We start from the raw sequence: 25399 nt of genomic DNA, 5'->3' as shown, positions 1-25399 counted from the left end.
AAACAGTGCTTAGTAGGCGCTTGGGTGGCTCAGTGGGTTAAGTGCCTGGCTTCAGCTCAGGTCATGATCCTGGGGTCCTGGGATGGAGCCCCCGCATGCATAGAGTTCCCTGCTCAGTGGGGAGTCTGTTTCTCCCTCAACTCTTCCCCCAACTTATACGCTCTTTCTCAAATAAACAAAATCTTTTAAAAAGAAAAAAAAAAAAACAGTGCTTACTACTAGATTAATCTTAGCATAATCCTAAGGTAAGAGGTTTTTAAAAAGCTCTTTTGGGCTGGTCTGGAAATCAAATTATCCATTTATAACATGATTTCCAAGAAATTAATCCTAAATTAAAAGGAACTAATGGACAAACTTAAGCACACAAAATATCTTTAAATAGACCAGAGTATTTAATGGTTGACAAGATTACTTAATTAGCAACATTTTCCAGAGATCAACATATACACTCTCCTAAAATCACTAATTCTTCATTACCTATTTAATCTTTCTTCAATTTTTTTACCTGATATCTGCTACCCATCTTCTGACAGTCAATTTTACAAAAATACAAAGAATGATCAATTAAACAGGGCAACAGATCAAGATAATAAAACAGTATGAAATTAACTCCAGACCAACTTCTCTATTAAGTCTTTCCCATTCCTCCTGCTCTCAAAAAAGATTTAGTCCAATAATTCCTTAAAAGGATACAAAATTATCCTCATCACACTGTGGTTAAAGTGCTAAAAGCAGTGACAAAAACAGAATCCAAGTCACAGGACCCCAGAAGCAGAGATAATTCATGAACTTAATAATCACTTTTCAAACTTCAATCTTATTTACTCATATACAGTCAACCCATCAAGTGATTTTTGGAAATAATTAAAATTTAAGTAAAACCTAAGAATGAGAAACAAGTGTGTTTCTTTACTTAAAGCCAAGTTATAGTTAAAGCCACAGGGTGAATATGCTGAGTTCTATTAACCTTCCCATCAAAATGACTTCTGGTAAATATACAATTTAAAACTGAAAGAGCCTATAGGTCTTCTTAACTGAAGAATTAAAAAACCAAGTAACTTGCATAAGGTCATATAACAAGTTAAGGTAGAGCCAGGATAAGAACTTGAGGTTGTTTGTTTTTGACTCATCTCTTTTTTTTAAGTATGGCAAGGGAGGTAGCACATGCAAAGACCCTTGAACGTGGAATGAGAATGTCGTACACTGAAAGAACTAAAAGCCAAAGTGGCTGGAGACATAGGGCTGAGACGTTACATGTACTCATAGGCCATAATAAGACCATGTTAAGATCCGAAGAGATGTGGAAAACACTGAAGGATTTCCAGTTAAGAGAGACAAGATCAGATTTGCATTTCAAAAAGATTCCTCTGATTACAGGGTAGAGATGCATTTGTCTTCATCAAAAGAAAACAATCATAATAAGAAATATATTTATTCAATTTAAACTTAAAGAGCTGTTCTGATCCTTTATGTTCTCTCTCATTCAAATGGCCTTTCTTTTTTGAAATGATGCTGATGAAAGCTGAAAGATATATTTTAATGTCATCACTTTGTAAAATTAAACCACTTCTCCCTTGTGGAGAAATTGGTACATTCATACACTGCTGATGGGAGCAGAAAATGGTATGATCCTCAAGGACAGGAATCTGGCAATCCCTCTCTCTCTCTCTCTCTCTCTCTCTCTCACACACACACACACACACACACACACACACGGACGCACACACATTCACTCTTTGAGCCAGGATTCTCATTTCTAGTTGTTTGCTTGGAAAACATAATTTTACTAATGTAAAAACATACATACAAGGTACAGCACTATTTGAAACTATAACTATTGGAAACTAGAAGTCCATGCAGAGGAGACTGGTTGAATACACTGCGGCACATATACAATGTAGTGGCATGAAGCCGTGATAAAGAATGAGAAAGAGAAAGAGCTCTATGAACTGATATGGAGAGATTTCCATAAGTGAAAAAAGTAGTGTAAGAGAATACGTTTGGTATGCTGTCTCTGGTATAACAAAAAGCAAAATAAAAAGGCAAATGTATATTTGCTTATTTTTACCAAAAGAAACATAAGATAAACCAAATAGCAAGGAATAGGAGTGAGGAACAACACAGAGAGGATACTGAAGGTTATGACACTTATCTGAGCGTGAGGCTTTGGGGAGCACGTTAATGTTGTACACCAGAAATCAGAAACCCTTTTCTTTAAGGGTCAGAGAGTGAGTATGTTAGGCCTGTTGCAACTTCTCAACTCTGCCTTACAGTACAAGAGCAACCACAGACAATACATAAGTGAGTGGGTGTGGCTGTGTTCCAATAAAACTTTACATAATCAGGTGGGTGGTCTGTGGCTGCATGTGCCACTTCTTGCTCCACATAGTCAACAAACTAAATCCAACAAAAATGAGAAAGAAAAAAAAAAAAAAAAAACCAACCTAGAACTACATCCACATTAGTACATAACACATAAGAGCTCTCGATCATCTGTTGAATGAATGACCCTTGGAGTTCTATTAAAAGATGGACATGAGTCTAGTGGGAGGGGGGGCTTTATCTCACGACCCAGTCAATAAAACTCACTCTGCCCCTCTTCTCTGATAAAAATCCTTTTCATCCTCCAAGGGCCAGTTCAACTTGTAAACAAAATCTTTGATGATGCTACTATCTGTACCCTTTTTTTTTTTTTTTACTGTTTTTTATTTTAAAGATTTTATGTATTCTTGAGAAACACACACACACAGAGAAGGCAGAGACTTAGGCAGAGGGAGAAGCAGGCTCAGTGAGGGGAGCCTGAGGCAGGACTCAATTCCTGAATTCCAGGATCACACCCTAAGCGGAAGACAGATGCTCAACCGCTGAGCCACCCAGGCGTCCGTCCCATTTTAGTTATCATTTTTATCTTCCTGACACATCAAGATCCTTGAGGAAAGGGATTATGTTCTGTACCTCTTTGTATTTTTTATAGTATCTAACATAGGTTGAACTAGAGGGGGTAGGGATTGGAAGGAAAGGGCTTAGAGTTAAGAACAAGTTAAATATGATTCGCCCACCAGACCAAATATTAATTTTTTTCCTTTTGACTATTTTTATTTTAATTCCAGTATCATTAACATACAGTGTTCTAACAGTTTCAGGTATACAATGCAGTGATTTGAAGCTTTTTAAAAAAGATTTATCAGAGAGAGACAGTGAGAGTGAACAGGGAGAGAGAGAGAATGTTCAAGTGACTCCCTGCTGAGTGTTGAGCCCCACGCAACACTTGATCCCAAAACCATGAGATTATGACCTGAGCCAAAATCAAGAGCTGGCCACTTAACTGACTGAGCCACCAGGTGTCCCTGAAGATTAATTTTTAATAACCAATACATATTTGCTTATACACTACTCACTCTGGGTATTTATCAATGTAGTTGCAATAAATGTCCTATTTTTACACGCAAAAATGTAAAGAAAATAAAGACTGCCTCTTTTATCATCAAACCTATGTATGGTTCTCCTCATTCTTCAAAAGCCCAAGGAAAGGAAGCAAATTTTCCTTTGTCAATACTACTCTGACACAAGAATTCAACTCCTGCAGTTATTACCTAAACTTGCTTTACTGAACCCCCACCTTTAGATGAGGTTATAGAGTTGTTAAAGGAAACCACCGCATTCAAGACATTCTTTACGCAACTATGGATTTCTCTTTTGGAGCAACTATTTTCTAGGCCTGTTGTATCCTAGAATTTTTCCCACTTTTTTCTCTCTGCAATCCTGTTTCACTCTTTCTTAGATACCATAATTTCTCCTTTCTTGGATTTCTTTTTTACTTTGCTAAATCAAATTCTCTAATAATTTTATTTCAAAAAGAATAGTTAAGAGATAAACCTTCTGAGTCCTTATATGTCTGAGAATTGTTTCATTTTACCCTCCTGTTTGACATGTAAGCTAGATTGAGAATTCTAAGTTATCAGACATCCACTACTCCTGCTAAGAACTTTGATGTTGATCTGGATCTTATTCCACTGTAAATAACTTCCTTTTTTCTTGCTGGAAATTTTATAATTTTCTCGTTACCTTTTGAATTCTGAATTTTTCATCAATATGTATCCACATTCATTTATCCTGCTTGGACCTATGAACCCTTTCCAATGGAAGTCTCTGAAAAAAAGGTTCTGAAAAAAAATTTTTTTTTAAATCTTGTATTTCTTTGGGGGATGGATATTAAACTGAGGTTATCCAAAAAATGCCAAAATTAGGGCAATATAAGCTTGCAACAAAGTGGTTTGATGCATTTTCTTCTTAAGCAGAAGTACTTTTCCTGTCCCATTTTTTTATTCAAATGTTACAGAAGTCTATAGATTTACCTTATTTATAGATTTACCTCATTTTCTGTCTGCTTTTCTTACAGACCAAGCAGGAAGCTATAGGTACTGTGTGTGTGTGTGTGTGTGTGTGTGTACAACAGTTGGGGTGGGGCCAGGCATGTACCTTATAGTTTGTGCACTGCATAAAAGCACAGGGCTTCAGCATAAATTCTTCATATAAATTCTGCTTCCAAGGGAAGCTGTATCCGGAGGGGCATCTTTTTCTAATTCATTAGTACAGAGGAATGCGCATTTTCCTGATTCCTATAGGACTGAGGTGGGGGACTGGCTGAAATACTTCACGGACCCGTGTTCTCAAAATGTAGCATCAGCATTGCATGGAAACCTGTTAGAAATATAAATTCTTCAAAAAAAAAAAAAAAAAAAAAAAAAAAAAGAAATATAAATTCTTGGACCCTACCCTAGAAACTTTGGGGTTGCACCCAGCAATCTGTAACCTGTGTTTTAACAAGCCCTCCAGGTGATATTTTGATGCATGCTCAAGTTCAAGAGCTACTGGCAGACAGCACTTTAAAAATCTCTCCTGATTACTGCCTTACTCTCTATATCTGCTACTTTGAGCTTAGAGACTGACTCCCACTTTCACCAGAGCCCTTCCCTGTCTGTGTGTATGGAGAGCTGTGGTTTTCTCTACTTTGTTGTATCTTTCAATACAGTCCTCATTTACTTTTTATCCTCAGAGCTGAATCAACCCCTCAACTTCCCTCCATAATTTTTCTCCTTTATTGTCTCAGTATTGCAGGATTTCACTCCCTCGTGTGTTTTTTATTTTTCTTTTCTGTACCTTCTAGAGAGGTTTTGAGGAAGGAAAGGAAGTAAAGGTGTGTGGTTAGCTTGCTAGTTTGAACCAGAAATATTCCCATTTTTCAAAAGCAATTGTACAATGTAAATTACACAAGAAAATGTTATACTACTTAAACTCTTTTACTGCTGCTGAAAAATAATATGCAAAGGGCTTTTTCATCAAAACAAAGCAAATCTTTCATTATGAATAACATAACTTTTCTTTAAACAATGATAATCTCTTAAACTATTTAATCATTGTTAGCTCATATTTTAACAGGTCATAAAAACCTATGAATCAATTTATTACAGTTCTTTATTTTAAAATAATTTTTATTTAATTACATGAATGTAAAATATTCACACTAGACTAAATTTAGGCTTTCTAGGGGAAAGGATTTTATGAATAGTACTCGATAAAAAAAGAAATAGTTTATTTAAATAAAAATGAGTATTAAAACAGCACTAAAAATTATACCTTTTGGGTCATATATCACATTTGTGATTTTTGCTGATGGCCAAAATAACTGGATTCAAAACTGTTGGGTAAAAATTGCTATATTTTGTGTTGTGGTCTTACAAGACTTATTTAGATTGAAACACAAATAATTTTGATATAAAAAGAAGGGAAAATAGGGACATGTATAAAAAATAGGAAGGGACAATTACAAATAGTTTGTCTGTAAAAGATCATAGAAAAAGTGGTTGTTGTTCCCACAGAAATAATTAAAAAGGTCAGGTATATCATTTTTGAATTATCATGGCAATCTCTATCCACCCAAGCCATTTATTCTTCCCTTGAAACTGGACTGTGGAAAGTTCATTTTCAGAAAACCTTGTTTCAATATGTGAGTTAGATCCTGGTTTAAGAGTACATACTACTGAAAGTGTCCAGTATGCCTAATTACAAAGATAATGCAAATGTTTGTATTTTTAAGAACAAGTTTATATTTCTAAGAGTTCAGTACTGGATTAGGGAATCCTATGTTCATTTTTGTTTAGGATTCATGTATTGGTAAAACAGGAATCATTTTACTTTTCCATCTTTCTCATTTTTACTGCTTAAAATAAAAAACCAAAATGACAAGACTTTAGTTATAATAGTGTTACTTAATATGCAAATTTAAAAATTTAATTATCTTAAAACATAGAAAGAATAAATATAATAATCAGATATTAATAAAAACAAACAAGTTTTTATTAATTTATTAAAGATAAAAATGACCAAATATTAAACTCCAAAAATGAACTTAAATAAAAGATAGCAAGACAGATTTCTGTTAGTCTTTAAGGAATTTTTTAAGAGCATAATCAAATCTTAAGGAAAAATTATGTTATATTTTAACAGAGGCAAGAAACACTGAAACTTAAGCAAGAAGAACAAAAGGTTTTTTTGAAAGAGAAATAAATCCAGCTGTTTCCTATTCTACATTTTCTTATCAGCTCTAAATCCACACTTACAGGAAGACATCTTAGATACTTTAGATATTTGGCTATTTCTGCCAATAGTAGAAAATATGAAGAACCAATCAGTAAAATAATAAAATCACACACCCAAGGGCCTCTGACATGCATTTTGAAACAGACTAGGTTGGGACAGTTCAGAGTTTTAAGAACATGACATAAATATTTGGGAAAGATAAATATCAAAAAGTTGGTTTTATTTTATTATGAAAAGAATTTGAACTTATTAAATGACTTAGGAACAACTGCTCTAGTGTTTCTAAAATTTTACTAAACTCATTAGTAATAGCCTTATTTTGCTAGAGGAATTTAGAAATTATATTGATTAAAATAAGTATCTCGAGGCACCCGTCAGTTAAGTATCATCTGCCTTCAGTTCAGGTCATGATCCTGGGGTCCTGGGATTGAGCCCTGCATGGGGCTCCCTGCTCGGTGGGGAGCATGCCTCTCCCTCTCCTTCTGCTACTCCCCTCACTTGTGCTTCAATTAATAAATGAAATCTTTAAACATTTTTTTCTTAAAATAGATATTTCATAAAATACCTCTACTTTTTGTTTCTTTCACATCTAGATTCCCGAACTGTTCCTCACTATTACAGTCAGGCCATAACTACAAACAAGTTCAGAGACTGAAATTCTAAGATTATGTTCAAGCAATTTCCTAACATCATGACCTTGCAGAAGACCCTCTGAACAGGAGTACAAATGCTTCCATTTCCACAAGTTAATAAGCAAAGAGGATCAAAAAAAATAAAAAAATAAAAAAATAAAAAAAAAATAACAAAGCAAAGAGGATCTTTCTGAGTTATTCTTCTACAATTGCTATCTCCCTTCTTGTTTGCACTTGAATAATGAACTAACACTGCCCTCAGGTAATTACTGACATGATTCATACCTAAAGCAATATAACAAATTCCAACTGCGATATTACAGTGAACACTGCCCACATTTAACAATGCTGGAGTTCAGTTACACCTTTTTCCCCCTGAATTTTTCCATTTTGAAAAGGCAATGGGGGAGGGGAGCGCCTCAGGAGAAAAGTTCTACATGCTTCTAGAAAGTGAGGATAAACAGATCCAATACTGTTTAACTGTATTCTCAGTTCTCTGTTCTTAAGAAATCATGCATAGTAGAAGAAAGGGAATGAAGGGAACTAACAATTGTTCTATTTTTAAAATGTACCATTCTCAGGGCGCCTGGGTGGCTCAGTTGGTTAAGAGTCTGCCTTTGGCTCAGGTCATGATCCCTGGGTTCTGAGCCCTGCGTGGACTCCCTGCTCAGCAGGGAGCCTGCTTCTCCTTCTCCCTCTGCCCCTCCCTCCAATCACCCTGCTTGTGGGTTGTGTGCTCTCTCTTAAGTAAATAAATCTTTAAAAATAAAATGCACCATTTTCATAAGTGTTCATTTATTCCTCACAGTGACTCTGAAGGTAAATACTATTAGCCTCATTTTACAGACAAGGAAACCTGATGCAGAGACATGACGGGTTCATAATCACACCAAAGCAAGTTACATAGTAAGTTACATAAGCTTTTCTTATCTGTAAAATAGGGATAGCATTATTTACCTTCTGTGAAAATTATTGAGATCTGGTCGTTCCAAAGCCCAGATTCCTCTTGTTGCAGCATAGTGACACAGACACACACACACACAAACACAGATAAAGCAAGAATAAAGAAACGAATCACAACACTGCATATATCCAACAGTAAACTATACCATGAGGCAGCACAGAGGTTAAGAACACTGTCTCTAGAACCACAGACAGCCCGAGTTAAAATTCTGGCTCGGCCATCAACTTAGTTTTGTGGATCTGCAGCATAACAAATTCTACCTGCAGTATAACAACAAACACGGTGCACATTTAATAATGCTGGAGTTCAGTTATACCTTATAAGGAAAAGGTTCTCAATTGCTCTGTGCCTGGGTTTCTTCACCTGTGAATTGGTGAAAATGACAGCATCTATTTCAGAGTTTGCAAAGTAAAGGAACTAACACCTTTCAGTACTTTTAACAGTGCCTGTAACAGCACACATATAAAAGTATTAACTATTATGATTTCTACACTGAAATGTTATCTGTGTAAGTGAGGATCATTTTGATGGAGGTCTGTATGATGATCAGGAAAGATTCCAAAGAATTAAGCCAGTGATGAGCTTTTTAAAAGCACTGCCTAAAGCTAGTTTCTTTGAGCTACACCTGGGGACATTTCTGAGTTGCTGATTTTTTTTTTTTTTTAATGTCCCTAGATTTCTTTAGTCCCTTGTGCCAATTCATGAGCGAGGAAAATGTATATAATATGGATGTTAAGAGAGTTGAGAAAGGAAGACATGAATGGGCAAGTCTCCTCCACAGTAATGCTACCATTACTCATGTATGTCAGAGTGTTCTAAAGATTAAAGAAGGAGGCAAATGCATAGAGAAAAGAATAGACCAAATAGTCAAACATGGGATACAAGACTAGAAGGCACTTGAGTGAAGGTTTAGATAAGGAAAAGGTTTTATGTTTAAAACCATAAATAGATCTGGATCAAGAACTCAAGGCTCACACCAGCATTTAGTACAGGAGAAGACTTGTATTAATTTATAATAGTCACACCTCAGTTACTTAGGGTTTTCCATTTATTGTTTTTTAACATATGAGAAGCCATATAAAAAAACATTTTAATGTCTCATTGATTCTCAACAATTATGAAGAAATGGAATTAATTTACTAAATTGAGCTTATATTCTTAGATCTTTTTAAATAATCATCTATTCATATTTCAGTGGATATTCATATAAACTAATTTACTAACCTTATTTTTGTTTGTGCTTTTTCTGAATATCTGTATTTTTAAATTTTTCTCTAAAATAGTCCACTAGCAGGAAACAAAGATACTATCAAAAATTTTATTCTACAATATTGCCTTTCTTTACTTTCCCTTTTCAGGCTCTACCTTTTTTCATTCTTATAGAAGACTTTAGGCATACTGGGATCGCTTATTAACTCCTGAGAGAAAACTCAGTTCTAACATTTCAGTCTATGAAAATAGACCTAGTGTTACAATTCATTTTTATCTCCAATCTCCTTGAGTTGTTGCTCCAAATACCTAATTTCATCAACCATACATTAATATGAATTCTAAAAATATATTATATTAAAATCTCATTTCTGAGAGTTGTGTGAAACAAACACATATGCACACTAGTACTTTCTTTTAAAGTAAAACTTGGTCTTTTTTTTTTTAATTTTTATTTATTTATGATAGTCACAGAGAGAGAGAGAGAGAGAGAGAGAGGCAGAGACACAGGCAGAGGGAGAAGCAGGCTCCATGCACTGGGAGCCCGATGTGGGATTCGATCCCGGGACTCCAGGATCGTGCCCTGGGCCAAAGGCAGGCGCCAAACCGCTGCGCCACCCAGGGATCCCGGTCTTTTTTTATAAAGTCTTTTTTAAATCTTTTCTTCCTAAAGGATTCAGTAGACCAATAAGGACAGTGCACTGAACAAAGGAACTGGTCCACAAATCCTACCTCCTCCCCTTCCTATAACGAACTAGCTTCTGGGCAAAACACTTAACCTTGTTACTCAAGGTAAAAAATATATATATAATTTTCTCACTTAAACTATTTATACTGTTGCCTTTTATAATGTCCCATATCCCTGACTACATGTTATAGTGGTAATAAAAACAGTGTGAATCAACAGAAATAATGCAACACAATGAGAGGAGCACTTTACTAGATGAACATGGAATTTGGAATCAAACCAATCTGGAGGTTCAAATGCCAAGTGGGTGATCTTAGACAAATTACTTAACTTTCCTAAGCCTGTTTCCACTTTTATAAAATGAAAATACTTTTAACAACTTCAAAGAATTTGTGAGAATTAAATTAGACAAATATTTTTGGTATACACACACCATTTTTAATTAGTGCATAAAATTAAATGGTACATTTACTTTCGTAGAGTATTTCATTTACTAATAGAACTAGCTTTCCATTTTTAACAAGATTAAAAACTCTTACTTAAAAAAAAAATCTCTAACTTTAAGACTAAATTAGTCTACAACTGCTCATCTACAATTGCTGAAGCTGGGCCATAATTTCCCCCACTGTGTCTAATTTCAAGTTTTCCTACTTCTGTGTCTTTCCACATTTCTACATTTGTTGCAAGTCTTTTCCCACCTACATATAATTACTCCCTCGTCTGATCCTCGTGGCCTATCTTATTTCATAATATATTACAGTAATTTACTTTTCCACTAGGTGCCAATCTCCTTTAAGGTGACTATTTTCCATGTCATTATATATCTCACAAAGACAAGTACAAGTCCTTTAAAATATCTGATGTACAGAATACCAGGTGTAGCCCAAAAAGAACTGGGGAAAACTGAGCTAAAGGAGAACAGGGAAATGAGACCTCTATGTAACCTTTTTATAAAGAATCTTTCTTCAATATTTTATAAATTGTGAAGCAATCTAAAGGAATATGGATCTACATTCAGTACTGGCGAATAATTCTTAACATTTAAATCATTTTGTAGAAACATAAAATATTTGAACTAGGAGAACCCAAATCTTTTGGTCTATCTCAGTTTACAAAGCAAGAAACTAAGACAAAAATACTAACTAGCACATGAAAGAGTCATGACCTAAAACCAGGTCTTCTGATTCCATATCCCACTTTAGGCAGCTGTATCTGTCACTGGATAAATGCGGTTTGCTCCACAGATGAAAGAACTCTCTAGCTATAGTGAGTGAGTGAGGAATAGTGAAGGGAGGTGGGGAAGGGCCAGATTCCACAACCAGAGAAAAGAGGTTAAACTTTTCTGAATGGCAACAGGGAGCTACTGGAGGTTTTTAAACAACAGCATGGCATGAATAAGCATTTAGAAATATTAACTGGGCACCAAAGCTTAAATGGAGAATAGTAGCAAAGCTGGGAGATCAAACAGGAGCCTAAATGTAAATGAAAATAAAATTTTTAAAACAATATAATAAAATAAATCTAAGAGACATGTATATATATATATATATATTTTTTTTTTTTTTTTAATTATAAGACTCTGTATCTAACCATAGAGAAAAAGAAGGAAAGAATACTCAGTATTTAAGCCTGGATCACTTGAAAAGTAATGTAAAAATATAGATATTGGTAAGCAAAGCTGTATTTAGAACAAAAATAATAATTTCAGTTTTGATTAATAAAACCAATTCTCCTTAATCTTAAGAAGCTACTAGTCATTTATGGGAATTAAGGGCAAGAAATTAGGAACACATTGGGTCAGAGTGAGAAAGGTTAAAGCCTTAGTTATACTTTCAGAAAGAATCAGACTTTTAAAATTCTAAAAAAAAAAAAAAAGATTTTCTCTTGCTGGCAAAAAAAATAAATAAATATAAAATAAATATATGGTTATTTTAAATAACTCATGAGGAGCTTTTAAAATTACCCAACATAGGAGATCCCTGGGTGGCTCAGCAGTTTAGTGTCTGCCTTTGGCCCAGGGTGACCCCAGGATTCTGGGATGGAGACCCACATTGGGCTCCCTTAGTGGAGCCTTCTCCCTCTGCCTATGTCTCTGCCTCTTTTTCTCTCTCTCTCTCTGTGTCTCTCATGAATAAATAAATAAAATCTTAGGAAAAATAAAATTACCCAACATAAAATATTTTCCATTATAAGAGCATGATTACTGTATAAATACAATATATGGCATTATATTATTTCATCATCCTTACCCATAGTCTCAGAAAAGTGTTTTACACGACTGACTTAATCGTTATCTTACAGTTCTCTCACCTTCCTGAGACAAAGCTCTCAGTAAAATGTAACTTAAAAAAAAAACAATGTCTAATGTAGATACTAAAACCTTTGTGTAAAGTGCACCAGAGGTTAATGACCTACCATACAAATATAGAACAGATATCCTTTTTGGCTTTTTCAGAGCCACAGGCTTTTCTGCCTTTTGTGTTCACTTCCTGTCAAGTTTGGCATTTCAAAAGAACACTGAAGAAGCTTAAAAAGTTTGTCATCAAATTGAGACTCTAAAAAAATATAAGCTATTTGTTGTAACTGTGCTGCTATGTAAAACAGACCTTCATTTAAAATTCGGAAAACTAATAAAAGAGAAATTTTTACATCTTTTCTATGTAAAAGTGGTTTGGCCAAATACACATGTAACTGAAGGAAGAAATCTGCAAATGTTTGGGGACTACAGGAAGTATTAAGACAGAATCCATTTTAACGAGTCAACTTTATTCAGCAACAAATTAAAGGATATTCAATTTTCTTGTGACTTATTAAAATTAAAACAATAGTTAATAACTACTACTTCTATGATCTCCATATAGTAAGTACTCCTCTGAAACAGTATTATTCAGAAGATATGATGCATTTAATACAGGAAAATAGAAATAAAGTATTTAGGGTATCCTAAATTGTCCTTAAATATACATATTTATAAAAATTTTATGAGTAAATACTATGTATAACTCTTTCAGCTATGATGATGAAGGAACAAATAGGATTTGTCTTAACTAAAAAAATTGAACAACATAAATCAAACAATAGATTTCTGCATTGAACAACAAGTAGCAAAGGACAGTAATCCCCGAGAGAAAGAAAACAAATGGTAAAGCCCAACCACTGCCTCAGTTTACTGCATGGAGAGAGCTGCCAGGCTACAAGGCAAAGAGAATAAATTTAAATAAACCCAATGTCTGTCTCCCTGGCAGAAAAAACAGAGTTCAGAATTCAAGGAAGCCAAGGTAGCTAAAATTAGTTGGATAGGACATCAGAGAGGAAAGAGTTCCATGGAAAGGAAAGAGTTGCAAAGAGAGAGCTTCAGGGACCTGCAGATGGTTAAGCTCAAGTCTACCGGAGCATAGAAACTACCCAGAGTCAAGGAAAAAAAAAACACTGGAAAGGCAGAATCATTCCAGAAGCTGACACTGGGCCAAGAAAAGTTCTGATTTCCACCAGGCAGAGTGGAAAAAGCTTTTACTGCATGGGACATCAGGTAGCCTACTCAGAAGGGTGTTGTAGATTAGGCACAGATTAAAGATTGTTCTGGCTTTATCTAAAAACAACAACAAAAGCCTTGAAAAGGATCAAATTATTTTCAAGAAACTAAACTGTGTACCAAAACACAATTGAAGCATACTGAAAAGAATATGAAAATATCTAGGACTCCAAAGGTAAAGCTCACAATGTCTGGCACCTGGTAAAAAAATTACAAAGCAAGAAGAGCAACATCCACAATAGCAAAACTATGGAAAGAACCCAGATATCCATCGACTAATGAATGAATAAAGGAGATGTGGTGTATATATATATATATACACACACAAAAGGATACTACTCAACCATCAAAAAAAAATCAAAATCCTGCCATTTGCAACAACATGGATGGAACTAGAGGATATTATGCTAAGTGAAATAAGTAAATTAGAGAAAGACAATTATCATATGATCTCACATCATATGTGGAATTTAAGAAACAAAACTGGACCATAGGGGAAGAGAGGAAAAAATAAAACAAGACAAAATCAAAGAGGGAGACAAATCATAAGAGATTCTTAATCATAGGAAAAAACTGAGGATCACTGGAAGGGAGGGGAGTGAGGGGATGGGGCAACCGGATGATAGATGACATTAAGGAGGGCTCATGATGGAATGAGCACTGGGTATTATATAAGACTGATGAATCACCGAACTCTACTTTTAATAATACATTATATGTTAATGTATAGAATTTAAATTTAAAAATTATAAAGCAGATCAAAAAAGGCAGAAAAATATTAAAAAGGAGAAGTACCAGTCAATATAAACAGACCTAAAAAGACAGACATGTTAGAATTCATAGACAAGAACTTTAAAAGTTATTATAACTATATTCCATATGTTCAAGAAGGTAAAGTCTAAACATATCTTTTTACCCGCATATGTTAATGAGAGATATAGAAGACATAAAAAAGATCCAAATAAAACTTCAAGGTGATAAATATAGTATCTAAGATTAAAAATGCAGTAGGTGGAAACAAAAGCAGATTAGACATTTCAGAGGAAAAAAATTAATGAACTTGAAGATATAGCTATAGAAACTATCTAAAATGAAAAAAAGAAAAACACCTGGGGAAAAGAACAAAAACAGAGCATCAATGAGCTGTGGGACAACCAAGTCACCTAATACATTCATGATTAGAATCCCTGAAGGGAGGGGGTGGGAGGAGTCAACTAAACTATTTTAAGAAAATAATAGACAAAAGTTTCCAAATTTGATGAAACCTATGAAGTCCACAAATCCAGAACTTTAGGAAAGTGAAACATGAAGAAAACTAAACCGAAGCACATATGGCTTACTTTAAGAAACAAGAAAAAGCTCATACAATCTAACCTTACACACCCAAAGGAACTAGAAAAGAACAAAGTCCCAGACAAATCAGAGCAGAAATAAATGACATAGAGACAAAGAAAGAAAAGAAAGAAAGAAAAGAAAAGAAAAGAAAAGAAAAGAAAAGAAAAGAAAAGAAAAGATCAGCGAAACCAAAAACTGGTTATTTTAAAAGATAAAAAAATTGATAAACCTTTAGCCAGACCCATCAAGAAAAACAGAAAAGACCCAAATAAAATCAGAAATGTAAGAGAAGTATCAACCAATGCCATATAAATACAAAGGCTTGTAAAAGACTACTACAAAAACTTAGAAGCCAACAAATTAGGCAACTTAGAAGAAATGGTTAAATTCCTAGAAGAAATAAGAAATCTGAGATCAATTACTAGTAATGAAACAGAACCAATAATCAAAAAACTACCAAAAAATAAAAGTCCAAGACAAGAGACATTCACAGATGAATTCCACCAAACATTTAAAGAAGAGTTAATGCCTATTCTTCTCAAACTATTCCAAAAAACAGAAGAGGAAGGAAAGCTTCCAAACACATTCTACTAGACTGGCATTTTCCTGATACCAAAACCAGACAAAGACACTACAAAAAAAGAAAACTATAGGCCAATATCCGTGATGAACACAGTTGAAAATCCTAAACAAAATATTAGCAAACCATATTCAACAATACATCAAAAGGATTATGCACCACAAATCAAGTGAGATTTATTCCACAGACGGAAAAGCAGTTCAACATTGATACAATCAACATGATATAACATATTAACACAAAAAAGGATAAAAAATCTTATGATCATCTAGATATATGCAGAAAAAGCATTTGACAAAATTCAACATTCATTCATGGATAAAAACTCTCAACAAAGTGGGATGAGAGTAACAGATCTCAATAAAAGATAAAAATGAAAAACTCGGAGATAACAGCATAACCCAATTGTGAAAAGCAGAGCTTTTCCTCTACTATCAGGAACAAGACAGGAATATACACTCTCACCAGTTCTATGCAACGTAGTACTGGAAGTCCTATCTGTAACAATCAGATAAGAAAAAGAAATGAGATATCCATATTGGTAAAGAAGAAGTTAAACTGTCACTACGTGCAATGACATGATCCTATATATACAAAATCCTAAAGACTCTACTAAAAGACTAGCAGAATAAATGAATTCAGTAAAGTGCAGGATACAAAATTAATACCAAGAAATTGAATGCATTTCCATACACTGATTAAAAAGCTGCAGAGAGGGCAGCCCCGGTGGCACAGCGGTTTAGCACCGCCTGCAGCCTGGGGTGTGATCCTGGAGACCCGGGATCGAGTCCCATGTCGGGCTCCCTGTATGGAGCCTGCTTCTCTCTCTGCCTGTGTCTCTGCCTCTCTTTCGCTCTCTCTGAATAAATAAATAAATAAATCTTAAAAAAAAAAAAAAAAGCTGCAGAGAGAGAAATTAAGAAAACAAGTCCATTTACAATCGGAACAAAAAGAATAAAATAGCTTGGTATAAAATTAGCCAAGGAGATGAAAGATCTGTACCTGAAAACTATAAAACATTCATGCTGCCTATAAGAAACCTACTTTAAGTATAAAGACACAAATAGGTTAAAAATAAAAGAAAGGAAAAATATATGCCAAAGTATTAGTAATGAAAAGAAAGCTGGAGTGGTTTTACTAATATCAGACCAAGCAGTTGTCTGCTTCAGAGGTCCAGAACCTCTTCAAGCATCGAAGCCTTTGGTCGGTCCCTCGTCCACATTCCTCCTCTCTCTCTACCTCCTGTCCTGAGGGACTTCCTCTCTCACTCAGCCTCTTGGTCCCTTGACCTCCTCATTTCCAATGGTCTTCATTTCCATTCCCAATCACTCACGTGCTCCCAAGCTTATTTCTCAGAATACAGTAAACTATCCAAAATGCTCTAGCTCTGGAATATAAAATTGAGTTCTCTTATTCTCTATTAAATTTCATTAAAAGCTGCTTTTTTTTTAAACCTCTACTTTGTCCTCCTATGCCCGCTATGCAACTGAAACTACAAACCTTATCACTTTAATCACTCTGACCAACTTCCTCACCTTATTTGCCAGATTATCACTACTGCATCTGTGTAGGCAAAGCCCAAGATCCTGAGTCAATCTAGCTGTTCATTTTTTTCTAATCTTCCATCTAGCTGTTAGATGATGCTGGAAAGAATAATGCCACCACAAAGAGTGGGTAGCACTACAAATTTAAAACTTCTACCTTCAAAATTTCTTCCAGTGCTGCTGGATAATCCTCTTGTCTTTCATCACTCAGTTCTATTATTCTCCTCAGCAACAATTCCAAATTGTGTCCACTATCCTCAAACTTCTGATTGTGCCACTTTGCACTCTCTACTCCACCCCATCAATCCATCCTCAGCAAATTAACTCAGCTCTATTTTATTAAAAATAAATAAAGGCCATTAGATGGAAAGCTCTTCATTTTCTGCCATGGCTCCCACATACAACCTTACTTGTAACTGCTTCCATTCTTTCCATTTTGCCACAAAATACTTCCCTTTCCACCTTACCTCTCCTCAAACAAGAGATAAGATCTATTCAAGGGGGCTCCTTGAATCTGGACAGGCCCTGTGACTGCTCTCACCAACAGAATACAGCTTCCAGCTACAGTCCTTTCAGAAGCTTTCTGGGACCCAGCTGTTATGTAAGAAGCATGACTATCCTAAAACCAAACCCCTCTCTTTCTAAAAAGGACAAAAAAAAAAAAAAAAAAAGGAAGCACCATGGATACAGTAAATCTTATCCCTGACACCACACAGTCAAGGAGGAACTGCCCAGTCAAGCTCTTCCCAAATCTCTGACCCACAGAATGAGCAAAATAAAATGGTTGTTTTAAGCCACTAACGTGTCATCCTGCAACACAGAACACTCCTAATGGCTCTTTTCCATCCACATTTAATCCTACCTTTCCCATGTTACAAAATCATCTTCCCGCCACCTCACATCCTTGACAGCTGTATCTTTATTTCCCTTCACAGACAAGACTCTAGGAAAAGCTACCCATAATCACTGTCTCCACTTTATTCCTCATTCACATGTTGTCCAAATTCCATTGCAATCTTCTCCTGCCTCCACCACTTCTATGAATAGTCCTTGCTACCATCAGCAGCGGCTTCCTTGTTGCTCAAATGAATACTTTTCAGTTCTTAGTGGCTGCTCCTACCGCATCTTAAACAGCAAGCATTCACTCAGACCTTATAATGCTTTCTCTTTATGACATCACTTCTGATTTTCCTATCTCTCTGGCAGTTCTATTTCAATCTCTTTTGTAGGTTTCTCATTTCTGTCTAGCTCTTAAATGTCAGAGCACCTCATGATTCTATCTTTAGGCACCTTCTCTTCTTATACAGGAGCCCCCCTTGATGGCAGTTTTGCTTTCTGTGGTTTCAGTTACCCATACTCAACTGCAGTATAGAAGCAGATGATACTTCTGCTGGATCATCGGAAGGTCAGTAGCAGCCTAACGCTGTGTCATTCACCTCATTGCATTTCATCATATAGGTATTTTGTCGTCTCACATCATTACAAGAAGGGTAACTATAGTACAATAAAATAATTTGCAAAGAGAGAGAGACCACATTCACATAACTTTCATTATAGGATATAGTTATAATTTTTCTATTTCATTAGTAGTTATTGTTATTAATCTCTTACAGTGCCTAATTTATAAATTAAACTTTATCACAGGTATGTATGTATAGGAAAAACAGTACATAAGGGGTTCAATACTATTCATGGTTTCAGGCATCCACTGGGGGTCTTGAAACACATCCGCCACAGAGAAAGATGGAACTACGGTATTACATTTTCCCCTTAGGTGATCTTATCCATTCCCCAAACTTTAGTTACTTGGTAAAAAACATAGAGATTAACCGTTTCAGAGCCAGATAGACCAGGATTCAAACCACAGCTCTGTCTTTTAGTTTCTGTGGTTTGGACAAGTTATTGAAGTTCTTTCTAAGCACTGATTTCCTCATCTAGAATACTACCTCAAAAATTATTATAAAAATTAAATGATATTAAAATAAGTACTCACCACAATGCATGCCATGAAATAAATTGTCAATAAGGGTGGTAACGTTTATTACTATATAGGTGCCAGCAGCTTCCAGGTTCATATTCCTACCCTATATTTCTTTCCTTAGCTCCAGACACACATATTCAACTGCCACTGGACATCTCTACTTGAATGACCTACAATCACCCCAAACTCAACATAATCAAATGAAATTCATCTTTCCAAGCAAATTTCATCTGATCCCATGTATTTTAATGAATGACACTACCTACATATCCTTCACTTCCACTTATTAACTACATTAGTAATTGCCAAATGCATAATATGCCAGATACTACTGAGTACTTTATTACATTAACTCAATTAACATGAGAGATGCACATGTAATAAAATATAAAGTTTATATTAAAGTTAGGTAGTATAAACAAACATTAAGGTTGTAAAGGAGGAAGAAAGACTATAGACTAGAATGGTCATGAAAAACAAAGTAGAAGTAGAACTGAAACTCTGGTAAATAAAAAAGGCAGGGGAAAGTATTTTAAGTGGGACCTATGAAGTGAACAAAGACTTAGGGACAAGCAAAAAACAAACATGGTTGTGTGAGTTATAGTGAAAGACAACTGAATGGAGAAGAGAATACAAGGCAGGCATTCTCAAACATTATGGACTCGTAACTTTTTCCACATTCTTTTTGTTGTTGTTGTTTTTTGTTTTTCCTTTTTACACATTCTTAAAATTATTTAGGGCCCAAAAGTTTTTGTTCATCTGAGTTATATCTAACAATATTTATTGTGTTAGTAATTTTTAAGTAAAATTAAGTTTAACTTAAATTAAAACAAAATTTCTAAGGGTGTAATAAGCAAAATAAACCAATTATATGTTAGCATAATCATATTTTTCAAAACAAAAAAAATTAGAACACTGGCACTGTTTTATAATCTCGTAAATCTAATAATATCTGGCTTAAAAGAAAGACCTGAATTCTCATATCTGTCTCTATGTTTACTCTGTTGCAATAACAACAAAATATTGGTAGCTTATATAAGAAAATCTAGCCTCACAATATGTAGTTGGAAAAAGGAATATTTCAATAGAGTTTTCAGGTAATAATGGATTTTTTTTTTTACACTACTCTAAAACTTGGCAAGTTATAGTTCCTTAAAGGTTAGGTGCAATGTGGAATTGGGAACAATATTAATGAAGAAAAAGAAACTTTTCATATTCTGAGACCTTAAAATCTGTTGGTCTTTCTTGAGCTTCATTTTTTATGGTATGAATATTTTTTTAAATTTTATTTGGGTCTACCTTAAATTTTGAATAAATTTCTTACATAACTTTATAACATGATGAATTGGTCTTTTGGAAATACTGATTCACTAAATTATGGAGATCTTACAAACATAGACAAATCTCTAGACTGTATCAAAAAGTCACATTTATTAATATACCACTGATCTCATCAGTAGTCTGAAGTACTGGGAAGCTGTCATGCTTACAGTGCATATAAGCTTAACCAAATTCTAATTTTCCCTTGTAAACTCAAAATTTGCTACTAATTTGCAAATTTGCAATAAACACTTGCAATGTTTATTGTCAGTTGTTTTCAATGACATGTGCTTGAGAATGGAGATTCAAGAAAATTAATACGTCTTACTGGTTCATCAATGGCATTCTTAAATGGAACTGATATGTTCTATATTTTATTTTAACGGGGAGTTTTTGGTGGTGAAGAATACAATGGCGACTAGCCAGCTTGATGCTACTGCTCTGATACCTGCAAAGGTGCTAACACTTACATCATCAGTATAAATGTCAACAGAGTAAAAAAGAGAAGTAACATTTTTTTTTTGAGAAGTAACATCTTAATAGCAATATAAAAATACTTTTTACCTTGCAGATTCCCTAAAATGGTTGTGGGGACACCAGGGAGTCTAAGACCACACTCTGAACTGCTGACAGAAGAAAGCAGGAGGAGACAAAGCTCCCAAAAGAGAGCCTTGGGACATCAACTAGTTGACCTCAAGTTCCCATTCTAAAAACCTGATTCCTCTGACCTTCTTCATATGTCGGGTAATTTTAGAATTGTATCTTAGACATCATAAATGTTAAGTTGTAAATATTCTGGATTCTGTTATGTTTTCCTCAAATAAACATTGTATTCTGTTATTTTTTTTCCTCAACTAAGCATTGTTTTTAAGCAGGCAATTATTTTTGCTGAACCTGAACTGTTTTTATTTGGGCAGCAACTAGCAACTCCTGGCTCAGTTCAGATCTTCCATTAGGTTGCTGCTAATCCACTACACTGCAGTAACTCAGGTCTCACACACAGAAGTGGGTAAGCAGGATCAGTCCACTCTCTTCAGCAGCTGGCCAGAAAGCCTGCAGTTTCCTTCTCACTGGCCCCCTCTCCCCATCCTATTACACGTCCTCGCCTAGGGCACCTTGCTCCAGGCTAAAAGCTTCCTGCCCAGGCTCAGAGCTTCTCCTCTCTCCGGAAGAGTGTGTCCTACTCCTCTGTCCAGAGATTTCGGGCAGTTGCTTTCCAAATTATGCAGAGGTTCTATAGCTGTCTTTGTTGAGGGGAATCATACGATAGAGTCTTCCTCCACCATTACCAGAGGCACAGGTTCCTCACAGAAGGTTTATGTTTGAGTTAGCATGATGAGATTTGCATTTTCAAAAAGACTTCTCCGGTTCCTGCCACAGAAATTGTCTTACGGCAGTTAGAGATGTGGGGAGATCAATAGGAGAGTCCACACTATCCTCAGAAAGAGACCGTTTAAAAAATAAAGTACCTGGTGTACCTTGGTTTATAAAGATTTTATTGAGAAAAATCTGAAGAATTTTGAATATACTAAAAATAAGATATCCAAATCTCACTTCATTATCTGCTGCCATTATAAACTGCTTAACAGATTTAAGAGGACTAAACATCTGGAAGTCATTTAATCTAACCTTGAGGTATAGTTTGCTCTAAATCACCTTAAATTCCCTTAAATTTCTGACAGAACAAGATTTCACCAAGTTTTCCAATATACTTATATATTTAGCATTTTATACTTATATATTATATAGTTTAGCAGTTTATACTTATATATTGCCCTTTAATCTCTCTGGGGTCAAAACAAAGAAAGGTGTGCTTTTCCCTTTAAGTTATTCTGTTCTTGATTTATTATTTCTTAATATGGTGAAGCAAAGATGCTGGAAACCTTCCCCGTGCAACCATTAAAAACATGATGATGTTCTTTCTTTTATTAAATTATTGTAAAGAAAAAGTAAGTAGTACCTCACTTGATGTTTCCCTAGGTAAACAATACTGTTTGAATCTACAGATTAATGAAAAATTCTTATTGTGATACAGAATCAAAATACTCTCATTCTTGACCTGGGTGCTGGTAACATGGGTGTGTTCAATTTGTGAAAAATTAATCAAACTATAAACTTGTAATACATACTTTTCTGTATATATGCCACACTTTGATTTTTAAAAAAAAAGTCTATGAAAGCTCAAATATATCTATGGTATGTACCTTCACTAAAATGTCAATTATTGGGATGCCTGGGTAGCTCAGTGGTTTAGCACTGCCTTCGGCCCAGGACGTGACCCTGGAGTCCTGGGATGGAGTCCCACATCAGGCTCCTACATGGGGCCTGCTTCTCCTGGAGGATTAAATCTGCCTGTGTCTCAGACTCTCTCTGTGTGTCTCTCATGAATAAATAAATAAATAGTCTTAAAAAAAATAAAATGTCAATTATTCTCATAGGAAAAATTCACAGTATTCTATTTGTATTGTATGACATCTTCACAGTTACCCTATTCCTTTAATGATTAAAAAAGTAAAAAAACTTTTTTAAAAGTTCAAACATTAAAAATATATGACCATAAAAATCACCTATAATTTTATCCCCTACAGATACCAACCACATTTAGAATTTAAGTTTAGAGGCTTATGACTTCCACATCTTATTAATAAATTATACACTTCTCCAGACTTTGGGCATGACATTTTTTATCCAAAAATTCTCAAAAATAAAGGGATAGTATTTAGAATCCTAGAATCCACTAATTGAACTAAACAGGCTCGAACACAGGCAATTTATAAACAGTAAATTTCTACCATTTCCTCCACAATTTTCAGAGTCCATGTCTTTTCTGTATTTTCACAATGTCTACCCCAATGCAAGCCATGCTGCAGATGTGTATTGAGGGAAAAAAAAAAAAAAACAATTCTCTAAAAGAAATGAAAATCGTCACTTTCATATGATACAGTTATGTCTTAAATCCAATCTCTAGAAGGAGAGGGAACATCAGCCTCTGAAAAGTACTTCTTATTTATTATATTTATTTATCTATTGATTCATTTTTGTCATTTAATCCCCCAGAAATCCCCTAGATTTCTCCTAACCACTCCTTTTCTTATAAAGTAGAAGCTTGTGCATAATAAGAGTTACTAAATTCAATTATAGCAATGCAATGGCTTTCTGTCGACTTCCTTTTCTTCTCTCCTATTTTATCTACTCTGTCCATACAGCAGTGCAAGAAAACACTAAGAAATAAGTTATCTTTTAGTCATTAAGTTTTTAAAACATCAAAAAATTAAAACTAAGGGTTACATGTACACATTAGAATTCTAGTGTAACTAAAATCCTAAATGTTTTCACTGTCACTTCTACATGAAAAGTTATAAGCTTAGCATGCAACACAGTTTCAAAAGAAACCAACTCTATATTAATCTGCAAATCTTATGAGTCACAAAGTATTACCCAACCATGCAGATTTAAAGAGCATAAGACAGAACTTCAAATAAGTATTTTACTATTACTCCACAGCAAATGCCATCTTTATGAACAAAAGCCTTATCAATAGCTTATATGCTATAGACAGAATACCTAGAGAATATGATTTGTGCTCTTATAATGCTATAAATAATAATTATAATTGAACAATAGTGTAGATTTTAGACTACTTTTAATGATAGAACAAAAAAATACAAATAAATTGAACCAGAAAATTATACTTTGTTAAATCATCTAAATAGTATAATCTCAGTTTTTACCATTTTGTTTGAATTCAACAGCATTTACATTTTCAAGCACAACACCTCTATTTTAAATATAGAGCTCAAATACTTTAAGGAATTCTTGTTTTCTTGTTTTAAAGTACCATGTTTTAAGTAAAGCTATTCCTAAATAAATCATTGTATCAGATGGTCTGGGGAGCCCAAATGAAAGAAAACTCCATTTAATATTCCACTTGGGCTATACACTGAAATTACAATATTCATTAAATTGCATATTTGCTGTTGAGGTAAATTTTAACAAATACCTCTCACTAACAGACAACTGTTATCTGTTGCATATTCATATCTTTAATTATTTTAATTTATTTTAGATAAATTATTATTTATCGTTATTTTAGTTACTTACAGAGAGCCATGCAAGTGATTCCATGATTCGATGTTCACATCGTTCTAAATGTTTTATCATTTCTCTGGTCAAGTTGGCTTCTGCTTTGATAAAACTTTCAATCACTTTGTAAAAATCAAAGGCTTTTAAATTAAGTACATTCAGAATCCATGGGAAGGACAAATCTGTTCCAGTATCAAGATTCTGAGATGTACTTCCTAAAAATGAAAGAAAAAATGTAACTTAGGTATGAAATGTTAAGCCTCGAATTACGTATTTTTAGGTTGGAAGGTTTTATCAAACAAAAATTTTAAAGCTAAAACAGCAGAAAAGCTAAACAAAAATTTTTATTTAGAGCAGATTTTTCTTTAATTTTGTTTTTTAAATTTATATTAAGTAGTCTCCATGCCCACCATGGACTTGAACTCATGATCATGAGATGGAAAGTTGTGTGCTCTACTAACTGAGCCAGTCAGGCACCCCAGGAGCAGAATTCTTTCCATAGACTCATAAGAAATAGTCTTCTAAATTTTGAGCATATTGCACATATGTTTTTCCTAAATAGAGGGCTCGTGCTTACATCAAATTTTCAAAAGTTTAAATACTCTAAATTTATATCAGGAACAGGTTTAACATCTAAAGATCAATGCATTAGCATATCCACTTTAATGTCTCATTAATCCCTGATGTGGGAAGGGAAGGATTCTTTAAGATTTTGCTAATTTGTTTAGAAAATGGTAACTTTTTAAAATGTGCGTTTTTTGGTTATTAATGAGGATTCATAGCTTTCCATATATCTCTTTTATTATATATTGGTATCCTTAGGTAAATTTTCTTTTGTTTGTGCAAACAAAATTCTTAATATTTGCAACATTTGCCAAACAATACATGTCTAAAATCATGTTTTCAAAAAACACCATGAGTGGCCTCTGTT

At 34.4% G+C, this 25399-nt stretch overlaps 1 protein-coding gene and 1 long non-coding RNA gene across 4 annotated transcripts in view; one reads left to right on the top strand and one right to left on the bottom strand.

Annotated features, from left to right (window-relative positions):
• RB1 (RB transcriptional corepressor 1) overlaps nt 1-25399 on the bottom strand; it is a 145224-nt gene that overhangs the window by 53708 nt on the left and 66117 nt on the right. For all 3 annotated transcript variants that reach the window (XM_072783109.1, XM_072783110.1, XM_072783111.1), the window contains one exon: nt 24487-24683. In XM_072783109.1, coding sequence (XP_072639210.1) covers nt 24487-24683 — 197 coding nt within the window. The remainder of the gene's footprint in view (nt 1-24486; nt 24684-25399) is intronic.
• The window catches only part of LOC140608194 (uncharacterized), a 121919-nt gene continuing 114836 nt past the window's right edge, over nt 18317-25399 (top strand). The window contains exons 1-2 of the long non-coding RNA XR_012010205.1: nt 18317-18489; nt 20957-21129. This is a non-coding gene — a long non-coding RNA (uncharacterized lncRNA). The remainder of the gene's footprint in view (nt 18490-20956; nt 21130-25399) is intronic.

The sequence above is a fragment of the Canis lupus genome, chromosome 17, assembly GCF_048164855.1.
Source record: "Canis lupus baileyi chromosome 17, mCanLup2.hap1, whole genome shotgun sequence".
Lineage (NCBI taxonomy): Eukaryota > Metazoa > Chordata > Mammalia > Carnivora > Canidae > Canis > Canis lupus.
This window is presented reverse-complemented; position numbering and strand designations above follow the sequence as displayed.